We start from the raw sequence: 12,392 nt of genomic DNA, 5'->3' as shown, positions 1-12,392 counted from the left end.
ATCTCCGTCCCTGCCCACCCACTCAGCTGAAGGACTTCTCCCTCTAAGGCTTCTCTTGGAGGATAAAGCCTTGCTTAGCATGCACCCAGGCCAAAACTGCCACTTCCTACACTGCCAAAAGAAGTACCGCTGACGGGGTGCCCACTAGCCACAGTTCTTTCAGAGAGGAAGGAACTGGCTGTTTGGCTGTTTATTTTTCCCCTTTGGTTTTTAAAATGGATTTTTTTCTTCAGACTGAAGGCTGCCCCAAAACGTTTCTCCTCTGAACACGGCAGCAGGACAATCAGTTAAGGGAATATGAAGCATCTCTTTCCACTGTCTAAAGTGGTGAAATGTAAAATTCACCACAAATGATGGAAACACCAGACAGTTAAAATTCACACACTGTTAATGAAGTAACACAGATAATGCTTTTTGCTCAACCCAAGGCTATGCCTCTTAAATAAGTTTTATCTTCCCATTGGGTAGGGAGGCTGTGAAAAAAACTCATAGGAGATGCTCTGCTGGGATCTACATAAGTCAAGCATCCATGTAGTATCAAGACATTCTGCATTTGAAACCAAACCTCCTTCTCTGGTAGCACTGACCTTCAGCTCACCCACAAGGAGACTCAGATCCCCATGCCCTCCACCACAAGCTTCCTGTTGAGTCAAACGTTGATTTTTCAGGCTGCAGGAAGCTGTGGTAGGTGTACACAGCCCACAAGTCCTCCCTCTGCCTCGACAATAAGAGATTGGGAACGGCATAGAAAGCCAGGTGGAAAAAGAAGAGTGGGAAGAGAAGTAGGAGAAGCAGCAGCAGGAGAGGTCCTGTGCCACTATCTGGCCCTAGGACAGGCTGACATTGAGTCAGGGAGTGCTTGGAGCAAGATGAAAAACTCCGGGTCACAGGTGGGAATGTGATATAGGGAGCAGCAGCCCTCAGAGCCAGGCAGAAGGTCAAGGAGAAGACAGTTGGGAGCCAGGCACCTGCGCAGCCGCCCTGGGACAGCCAGGAGGACTGCCAGCACCGACGGCTGATCACACAAGCAACCATGGAGCAAAGCAAGAGAAAATAGGACTTCTGGCAGTGGGCATGCAGCTGTGCAAGGTGTCTCCTCAACAAACACATCAGCCCGGAAAACCTACCCCCTGCTGGCACAGGGGGATTTGCTCTCTCATGGATCCACTTCTGTTTGACTGTAACATCTATCCAGCAGCTGTCAACAGTGAACCTGAATAGGGTCTACAGTGATTCTTGACCCTAAAGAACAGCAAAGCATCCCCTTGCCTGCCTCCAAACCACCCACGGACACCATCCTGAGCTCTCGGCAGTTTAATACTTTTCTCATCTGGGGAAATGTCGCAGTGCCCAGATTACAAAAGCCACAAAACTACGGACGACTGAATGATTAATATTCAAAATCACACTTCTCACCAACCACAAACAAGAGCACATGGCAGAGTTTCAAAGCACATAGCTTGCTAAATGACACCTGCAAAAGGGCATACAGAGGGGAAAGAGAAAAACAGCATAAATTTCAGTCCCTTCTTCCAAACACTTTTATTAGGTTCTTCAGAGAGCAGCACCTTGAACTCAGCAGTTGGGTTTTCTCCTCTTGACCCAAGGCAAAAAGACTATTTCTGCCTGCCTAGACTTTGAAAGTTTCACAGGAGAAATATAATGCTATGATTCAAACTTAACATTTTAAGCAAGATATTTAAACAAAATACATTCAAATTCTAAGAAGTATAAGTTTTCTGAAGACAGATGAAGATATGAGATAAACTGCAGGAAAGGTCATTTATTAACACAACACTCAAATTCATCAGCTTGTGCTTTGAATTAAAGATGATGCCTTCACCTGTAAGTGACAGAACGCTTAAAGCAAAGAGATGAAGTAGGTGCTCAAATAGGAGCTGGCAAATGAGGGGGTTTGGGTTGCTTTTCTGAGTTACAGGCATAAATTCCTAGCCCTCCTTTCCTACAGCTAAAGACTGACCAAGCTCTCAAGCCTCTTTTCTTTATTAGCGTAGATGGGCAGTTTACTTTCAATCATGGAAAAGGCTAACTGCTTGGGAAGTACTTGTAACAGCACGCAGAAATCTCTATAAGTATGTGGTGTTCATTCTTGGTTTCACGTAAGACTTTTCTATGAAAATGCCTAACGAACTAGCTTAGGAGTGGCTCAAAAGCAATTTTCAGAGTCATCTCCTCCTACATTTGGAGAGATCAAAAGCCTGACATATTTTGGCACATCCATTTCTGGAGGACAGCAGCACTCCCCTAGGCTTAAAACAACTCACAAGGAGTGTATTGGTATTTCAGTTTTAAAATAAACAACAGCCACAGTCTAAACTGGGAAATAAGACCACTTTTCTCGTTCACATCAAGTAAAACATCATCAGATGCAAGAAAGAGTGCAAGTTTCTGAGATCTGATTCTACCAAAAATGAAAATTATTGGGAGAAAACAAAAGAGAAAAACGAAGCTCTTTGTCTGTTAAAAAAAAAGATAAGTGATTGGTGGGAGAGGGAGAGGTAACTGCCAATTTGCCTTTTTCCAACCTTCCTGTTAATGAACGAGGGTAGAAGCACAGGACAACTGGTCATGGACTGTGGTGCACAGACCTAGTGCATCTAGACCAAGTCTATTTTTGTTATTTGCATTACCCATACACAAAAGAAGAAAAAAGAAAAGAGATTATACAGTCAATAGTGGGATCTCACAATTGAATCCAGGTGATTCTGTCCTAATAAGGTCTCACTGCTAATTTTGCTTTAATTAGGAGCATGCTTTTGAAGATGCTAAGACCTAAAGCCTGTCACCAAATACTTACGTAGTCATCTTCATGCAGACCTTGCTTCTGAACAGAACTTTTCACCTCCAGGGAAAACTTCTCAAACTCAGGCTTCACGGTCCTCAGCAGAGTCACTGTCTGGAGGTATGAGTATGCCTTCTTGGCTTCAAGGTCATGTTTGTCTCCTCTTCTCCACGAACCATTTCCTAAGGTGAAAAACAAGCAAATTTCCAACTCCAAATTAGGTACCATTACAGGATTGTCTTCCTTTTTCCACCCATAAGTCCCTTACCCTGCACCTTGGCGAGACAGCAGAGTACGAGGGAGAATTGAACCTGCTTCAAGATGTGCAGGAAACCAGGCAGTGAGGAACAGCTGGTGGGAAGTAAATGTGCAAATGGAAGAACAACTTTACTCCCATGCTGCGCTTCCTTATTTTTAAAGGGTAGATGAAGCCTAAGCATGAGAAGGCATCACGGAGTAAAAAAACATGCGCCAGATCTCAAACACAGAGATATTTATGTTAGAACAAGTGAAGGAGGATATAACCACAAAGTTTTGTTACACATCACTTGACCAGTGACACTCTTGAACAGTCAGAAAGGCACCAGTAAAGTCAGTAGTATGATCATCACCCCAAACAGGAGGCAGATGGTGCAGCTACTTCTCCCACAGCTCTCCCACTGAGGTCAAGGAGAAAAACCTTGTGTGCAGTGGCTGCCACACCAGCCCTGCTCTTAGTGGAAAAGAAACACTTAAAAATAAAATGAGATCCTGCATCTATGCTGTATTTACATGTGTTCTATGTCACAGTAGGGCAACAATTTAACTCAGACCATCAATAAAGTAATCAGCTTTAAAAAAACCAACATGATAGCAGGTTGTTAATTTGCAAAGTTGTCCTTCTACCTAAGAGGGCCTGACCTTAGCAGCTCCTGAAACCCTGACCCAAAGCTTCAGGAGATCAGTGGAAAAGTTCACATTACTCTGGACCGCGTTTTGTACTATTCTACACAAATGATAAATAGAAGAGGACTGCAGGGAACTGTGGTAGCCCTATGGCTACCACATACCTACAGTATGCCTTCAAATACTAAAAATACATAAAAGCTAGACAATCATTTTATTTCTTAAGCAACAATAACAAACCAAATCATGGGTAAATTATGGAAGAAGAAGATAAATGCTAAGTTTCCAAGGGTGACCTAGGTGAGAGAGGTTGTGGCTGCTTTCATTGGGCTGAGGAACGTGGTCTCATTTGGAAAAGAGAAGCAAGCAGTTTGGGAGTGGAGATGCTAACAGAGATGAACTCCAGGCATCAAATCTATGGTGCTCCTTGCAGAGAAATACTAGCTTCCTTTTATGTCTGCAAGAACAAACTCAGGGATAGATCACTTCAGTCTCATCAAAGCAGGTGAACACAGAGCCTGTGTATTGTCCTCCCAGTATCCCAGCGCTGTTGCTGTGACTTTTTTTTCACCTTGGAGAATTGCTCTGTCTCCTCAGAGAGCACAGGGAAAGGAAGTAGGGACCTACAATTCCTAGAATCACAGAATGGTTTGAGAGGGAATGGACCTTAAAGATCATCTGGTTCCAACCCCTCTGCCATGGGCAGGGACACCACCCACCAGACCAGGTTGCTCACAGCCCCGTCCAGCCTGGCTTTGGACACTTCCAGGGAGGGGCTTCCACAGCTTCTCTGGGCAACCTGTGCCAGGGTCTCAACACCCTCACAGTGAAGTCTTTCTGCTTAATGTCTAACCTAAATCTAACGTGCTCTATTTCCAAACCACTGCCCCTTGTCCTATCACTACCCTCTCTGATAAAGAGTCCCTCTTTCCTGTAGCCCCTTCAGGCACGGGGAGGCCGCTACAAGCTCTCCCCAAAGCCTTCTCTTCTCCAGGCTGAACAGCCACAACTCTCAGCCTGTCCTCATTATGAGGGGTGCTCCAGCCTTCTGATCATCTTTGGGGCCTCCTCTGGACCTGCTCCAATAGGTCCACACTCTTCTCGTGTTGGGGGCTCAAGAGCTGTTGATTCTACAGTTCTCCAGAGAACGAGTCTTTCTTCCTGCTGCTTTTGCCTCCAGGGCAGTTCCTGTCACTTGCACAGAACCACCTGAGCTCTTTTACCTCTCTTTTTCACTCCAGGAAATCCTTATTTACCACTACTTAGCACCAGCTAGGACCATAAACATTATAAATACCATGAACCTTGCAAATTCTTAATTTCTTTCCCTTTTTTTTTTTTAAAGGTAATTGTATTCTCTAGATACATCTACCTAGGTTTAGGTATTTCCTTCCCAATACAAAGTTTACATCAGTACCCTATTCATCAGACCTGACGGTAACACTGGAGAGCAAATAACATCTCACCATCTTGTTTTGCCCTCAGATGTAGCACTCTTCCATTCTGTGCCTGTGCCCTGTCCTTGTTACTGCTTTCAAAAAGAAAGAAATGCACACCTGGCAACTGTAAGCTGATGTGTCTTGCTAGCTTCCCCACAAGAGAGTACAAGCCCTGCTGGAGGTTTGAAGACAAAAAGCCTCTCCCTCAGCTGAGTACCTGCATTTCAGAGGTGCAATATTCAACAAGTATAACAAAGGGCTTTGCTATGGCTTTGCATTTACAAATGGAGATGGGTAAAATGAGTAGGATTACAGACCTCCCCAAAAATAGTGCTGGTAGAATGTGAGTTAAGTTTCTGTCCTGAACACTACATATATTTTTTTTTTTTAAATCCTCACACTGGGAGCACGGAAGTTACACTTGCATAACAGCGTTCCTAGAATAATTTACATATTTAAACTCCTTCATGGATTATTTTGCAGGAGGTCATCTTGCCACAGTACTTATGTGCAATTATTGCAGCCTTGGCATTTAATACGCCTACTCTTCTGAAAATTTAAAAATATTCAGAACAGAGGGCAACAACAAACTGCAATATGGTCATCTGAACTTAAAGGCAAAGTGCCAGTTTGCCAATCACATCCACTCTTAGTAATCTAGTACCTCCAGGCACTGGGAACAAGGAATTTTGGATTAATTTCTCTACATTTTTATGTCTGCTTTCTACATGTGATGATCATCTGCAGGGAAGTTAACTTCTGATGCACAATCATTTCACTCTTCAAGGGAAACACATCCACAAAGAAACAGAAAAATTGGTTTAGAAGAATTACTACTTAGAAACGTCAAGAAATGCCACTACACCAGAAGAGAGACAGTTTTAATTAATCTCTTGGAAAAAACACACGAAGACACCCCACATCAGCTGTGATGCCAGGGTCTCTCCTCGGGCAGGGTGCTGAGCCTAGGGATGACAACACTGCCTCCCTCAACTGCCACTACCTCCTACATAAATGTCATGCTGGAAAGCAAAACCATTCCAAAATGCAGCAGCCCAGCTCCTGCAGCTGCTGCTCTTAGATGCGCATTCCCTGCTTAAGGGGAACTTTGGGTATACCATCTGTCCCAGTCAGGTTCTGCACTTCCCAAGTAGTCACCCTGAGTTCATTTCTGCCGGGGCAAGGAAATCGCCAGCTGCAGGGGATGATACACTTGAGCTACGGTGGATGCCTAAGGATGAGATTAATCGCTGTCCAGGGGCACCTACTTCTCTCCTGCGACTCCAGAAGGATTCCAGCTCACTCACACAGTTGAACCTGTGGCCAGATGAATCCCTTCTCACGCATCTCTACTCTGTGAGACAAAATGCAGCAGTAGCACAGCAGTAACAAGCCACTGCTGGCATCCAGAATGGTTGTTTGGTAAGTGGTTTCCAGTAAAGGCAAGCCTGCAAAGCTCCTGGGGACTACAGCAGGGCTAAAACTTCAGTGTTTTGTGACTGCTGATATGGGTAGACCTTCAGCTTTTTGCTCTGGTCCTGATTTGAGGCTGCAATAGCTTATGCCCTAAGGGATAAAACCACTCCAAACTCAATTCAACAAAAACAAAAACTTGATTTGAACCACTGACTTTGATCTTGTTCTGCAACTTTATTTGATTTCCTTACTACCTGGCAAAACTTCGCATTTCTTTAGCTAACCTAGATGATACACATAGCAGTAGCTGTACTTCAGTATCCATATCTCTGAATTAACAGAGCTTTTCAACATATAGCACTGTTCACTATGAAATAATGTCAGAAGTGGTAGAGAGATAACAAATAACTTAAAAATTAGCTGATCTACTAAACAAAACACATCATCCTTTTGTGAATTCAATTGTTCCTGTTTGTCAGATTTGTGATGCTTGCAGGAAAGAAAACAAGTCTTCCTTCTTTCTCAGCTCCAGGTTGGTTTTGAATTTGAAATGAATTCATTATTGTAGTGGACTAGTTAAGGCAGCCTGCAGAGGGGAAATCATCTCTGCACCTGCAAAAGCAGCTGTTCCTTTCAAAAGCCATGCTGATGCTTCAACAAAATTTAGTTCCAAGGCACGAACTTGCCTCAGCTTCACCCATCTGATATTGTTTAAATCTAAGAACATATGTTGCTCCAGTATTACTCCGAATTTAACTGAGACAGATGTAGCATCTGAGAGCAGGTGTAGCTCCTGCCATGCACTGCCATGTCAAATGTACCTGAATATAGGTATATTTCAAAAAGCAAACTTATTTCATTTACATTTTGAAATCATGCTTTAGTTTGACAAATCTGATCCCTTTTACTTATAGGTAGAATCAGCTACTTTTACCCACCCTACTCTAGTAAATTTGGACTGCCTGCATCTAATCCAGTGCTCTCCCTTCAGCATAACACTGCTAAGTACTTTTTCAGATATAGTTGCTGATCAAACACCAGTAGTCCAACTGGAAGATAAATGTAACAATGGGGAGAGACAGTGGTGTACTCTGGAACTCAGTGCTGTGTATTCTGAGGCTGATCTAAAAATACCACCAGGCTTACAGAAGAGTTTGCAACATACTTGGCCAGAAAAAACATTACCATATGACGAGCTGTTGAAAAGTTCAATATTGAAGAACGCGTAGTCCCCATTGGTCATTCCTTGCCGATGAGCAGCCAACATGATGTTCCTGATTGTGTCACCGCTTGCACACATGATTACAACTGGTGGAGGAAAATGAAAAACACAGATAAGAAGCAGTTCAGGAACTTCAGGTTAACAGGCTGTTAAGCATGAATGCTGCCAGAGACAGTAACCTCAGCTGTCCTCCCAGTGTTGCAACAAACACTACAACAGAGATGCCAAACAAAGTCGATTTCCCAAAAGGCTGTCAGAAGACAGGTATTCAACAAAGAGGCTTCCTTCTACCTTGGCTCCTCTGAAAATAATTAAATGGAGCCTGTGCAATCTAAGTTTTTTTGCCCCTGCAACGTGTGATAAGTTCTGACTTCAAATTTCTTCAATTGCTTGTACTCGTAGACTTAACTACAACCATAAGCCTCAGCTGTTATTTCTATGAGGACATAATCTGAAGATGAAGAATGAAGGTGATACAACAACATTACCACTTTAATTTCCATTCCACTGAACAGCATAGATTCATCTCGCCTACACTTCAATTATCTAAAATTTAGGTATCTGGTCTTGAATTTGCTGCCTGCAGCTGTCTAGGCACAGTGGTATGAAAGCCTCCAAAACATGACTTTCTTCCAGCGACTATTCAATCAGCCTAGGCAATGACCTTTGACGGGACGCTTAATATTCAGAAATGGGAAAAGCAAGTGCCACTTTTTGAGCATAAAAATAAAAGGTGGTTACATGACAAAATGCCACAGAACCTCATTTATCATGGACCAAGAGCTAAGCTGGGGGTCCTCCACTGCTACAACGGGACCTAAAAGCCCTCAAGCACGCTCCACGTGGGCACCATAATTCACACTGTGACAACTGTGGTTGAGAGGTCCCTTCCCCAACCTGCTGGGCTGGGGGAACTACTCCCCTTGCCACCCCTTCCCTCTGCAAAGGAAAAGCAGAAGCTCAGGCAAGGTCTTCAGCAACTGGGAGACACCTCCCATAAGGAGCACATTATACTATAAACTTTTATGCAGGTTCACAAGACTATGGGTATGAAGCTACTGGTACCAGAGGGAGCAGCAAAGTATTGTACCAGCACACACTTTGGGGCTATATCCTACAGCAAAGTTGTAAGATATCCTGTTGGGACAATGATTTGAAACTAAGTACACATGCTTTTCCAAGAACGCCGTCATGCATGGCAGCACTCAAAAGCTACAATAATGTACATGAATGTTTTAATCCCAACAATAAAATGGAATCAAAACCACATTCAGCTTTTCTGAGTAGAAGTGTTTGCTATTGTAAGAAATGAAAAGGGCAAACAAGCCAAATCTTTTCGCACACAATGAATCTTCTCCCATCGCTTTTCTGGTTGGATGCCATCACACGCATAAAGCTCCAGATGCACTGCTGGGTGAGTCACGTTCGATACCTCCCCATGCTTCAAGAGAGTTATACCATAACTCTGTCCTACTGATTATAGCAGAGTATTATAATAATTTCCAGAGCAACAGAGCAAGATGTAATTCATGACCATTGCAAAGTATATTAGCATGAAGGAAAAGAAGAAGAAGAAAAAATTCTTGCAATAAAATTTGGATCAAATCTTTTCCAGATGCACATCAGGAACAAATTTGTCTCACTGTTCCTAATTTCAGTATAGGTGAGAGGGTTCCTTTTGAAATGTTTCATTACTGCCCTCCCAATTCTTCCTTGCTTTGCTTTTGTAATTCACATCTATCATAAAACTGTACTCTGCAGATGGAATCAAAGAGATCCCCACAACACCCGTAAAAGTCCTTCAGCAAAAGGAATTAGAAAAAAAGAGTGGAGGAAAAAAACTTACTTTAAAATACATTAAATCATATTTTGTAAGCCTCTAAAGGAATGTAAGGGAAGTAATATTAACTATTTGGATGTGGCTTTTAATAGGAAAGCAAAGATTACGTATTTCAAGATTTTGAAGCAAATAAGCTATCTACCAATCTTCAAAAAACGTAAATTATGTGAATTTAATCTGCATTTGTACCTTACTATCGTGTACACAAACGTGTACGTGCAAACACATACAACATGTTCTCCCTGCAGTACAATACACACAGACCACAGTAATTCTAATACTAATATTCTGAATTTATTGACTAGAATTATTGACTCATCCTGCAAATAACTAAAAGTTTAATTCCAGTTATAGGAGCAAGCTCTGCCTTTGCTATACACATCCCTTGGACTATGTACTTATGTAAAACACATTTAAGCACAGTCCTGGGTTTGAGACCTTTTTGGTAAACGTGAGCCCACAGCATCGAGTCTGCAGCTTGGCTAACCGAGCCACCAATGGAGCATGAACTAGTAACAAAATCCTTTAAAAGCCAAGCAGTTAACTTTTATCATCCTATTTTTCATCACAATTTTGCTGTAGCTCTGAGACTTGAGTCTTTTGAAGTGGCTCCAGGGACAGCCAATGGCTGGTACGGGCACATGGATGAGTGTGCTCCTGTCTCCCAGGCCCCCCCGGGAACTCAGCGAAGAAGCCCCAGACAGCAGCAACGTAACCCAGGGGCCAGACTCTGCCTCAGGTCCCCATGGGGCAGCTTCTTTCCCAGTCCTGGAGGCGGGGGGTTGAAGCAGGTATCCTGTATCTGTCTGAAAGCCCACTCTCACTCAGGCAGCTCAAGGAAGCCTATCCACTCAGGAGGGGCCACACCACCGGCAGTGACCTCTGGAAACAGAGAAGGTGCAGGGACAGAGTCCAATATAGTGTCATGGTTAAGTGCGACACAGGAGGTCTTAAATCTGCTGAGAAAACCAACCAACTAACCAAAAATATTTCTAGAAAGTGCTCTGGACAGTGCCCTATCACCCACAGGTCCTGCTACCCCACTGCAGGGACCTCCAAGCTGCTCCCGGGAGAAATTAAGACCTCATACAGAGAGCTAAGGCACATGGTGCATCCGTCACATGATACATGACTTTTAAAATACTCTGACAACCTGAAAGATGCTGTGGGCAGTAGGACCACCCCTCAGGCCCGATGGAACATGGTAGAAGAGTCCTGCAGCCAGTCTTTAAAGTCAGAAAGGCATAAGTTAAAGGGCTCCACTTGCTGCATGTCACAGCAGCAGCAACAGCCAGAGGACAAAGAGGTGGCATGGAGGGAGGGACCCCATAGGGTGCAAAGGCAGGAAAGAAATGAGGCAGAGGGCTGCTCATTTGCAAGTTAGAGAATGATGCAAGACCAAAGGTCTCAGCTCAGCAAAGTATTTAAGCCCAGGCTGAAAGTAAGCCTCTCTTCCTCAACTGTCAGCACAGTCTGAAGAGCACTGCTGGCTTTAGCCATCAGTCACATTCCCACAGCTCCGCACGGACAAGGGCAAACACTAGTCTTTTCCTGCTCTAAGCATGTTGCTACACTTTCAACATCAGAAAAGCCAAACACATGCACGCACACACACAAAAGTTACACTGATTAAAAAAGAAAAGCATCTTTCCCCACATAGCGGTTTCCTCTAGCAGCTACACATTCCATCCTCTCCATGCAGTGTATTTCCCAGAACAGTACTTATGAGAAAAGCTCTACTTTAAACACCTGCTTCAGTGAAGAGAGAATTAAAGAGCCACATACTATCAGAGCTCGGTTATCTGATACATGCTCCTGCACACATTAGGGCTTTCACAGCAGCGTAAAGACATCAGCAGCGCAGGGTTGCTCCATCCGCAGCCTACGGCACCCACAACACCTGCTGCGCCCGTCACACAGGGCAGGATTTCTACTAGTCCAGTTTTGAAGCTACTTTAACATTCTACAACAAGGGGTATAAAAATTGTAACCATCACCTTGTACATCTATGTCTCTATCAGAAAACAGCTAAGGACTTTCCTTAACTTAACCCTCCAGCTCATTCCTGGAATACACCTTTTTTTTTTTTTGCAATATCTTACTGGGGAAGCTTGTGGCTGGTAAAAGCCTCTGTCAGAAAACAACTTTTTGGTAAGCCCACGTATACCCATGCTGCTTGGAGAGATCTCACTTTAAAAACTAATCTAACTGTAAATTTGCATGTCCCAAAGCACTTTGAGCGTCCTACTACTTCATGATGCAAAGCCAGTTCATCCAGCCCAGGGGTGACTTTCTAAGATGTTTTACAAGCCATGTATCTCCACTGTGTTTTGCTCACAATCGGCCGCAATATTACTGCACACACTCAACAGGTTTCGAATCCCCCGAAATGATCTCTTCCCCTAAATGCATTTGTTATTTATGAGGTACTCGACGGGGCTTCCAACAGCAGCAGCGGCGAAAAGGATCCCCGTGGTAAGACACAGCAGGGTAAGAGGAAAGCATCTCTACTTAGATTTTGAACTTACAGAGAGTCACTGCAAAAATCTCAAGAGAACAAGCAACACATTTGCTGTTCCGCAGATGCCAGCGGTTCCAGGTAACCTGTACCGGCACAAAGCTGATTTCTTACTGTGCCACAAAACTCTCCGGCAGGGTCCCCAAGGGTGAGCCGGAGGGAAAAGTTCTATCGAACTTCGGCGGGCACGGCCTTCATGCGGGCCAGCCGGTGCCCATCTGCTGGGGGGTTGCCTGGCCCGGAGATGCGGGCACAGCATCGCGCTAGGT

At 43.9% G+C, this 12,392-nt stretch overlaps 1 protein-coding gene across 1 annotated transcript; it reads right to left on the bottom strand.

Annotated features, from left to right (window-relative positions):
- Positions 1–2,818: 2,818 nt before the first annotated feature.
- LOC104276114 (atrial natriuretic peptide receptor 3-like) lies at positions 2,819–7,851 on the bottom strand (the record flags this gene model as incomplete). Its single annotated transcript, XM_009872297.1, has 2 exons — positions 2,819–2,985; positions 7,729–7,851. Coding segments are annotated over 2 exons (290 nt in total), but the record flags the coding sequence as incomplete, so codon positions are not given.
- Between the last annotated feature and the right edge of the window lie 4,541 nt (positions 7,852–12,392).

The sequence above is a fragment of the Apaloderma vittatum genome, unplaced genomic scaffold, assembly GCF_000703405.1.
Source record: "Apaloderma vittatum isolate BGI_N311 unplaced genomic scaffold, ASM70340v1 scaffold40290, whole genome shotgun sequence".
NCBI classification, from domain to species: Eukaryota; Metazoa; Chordata; class Aves; order Trogoniformes; family Trogonidae; genus Apaloderma; species Apaloderma vittatum.
This window is presented reverse-complemented; position numbering and strand designations above follow the sequence as displayed.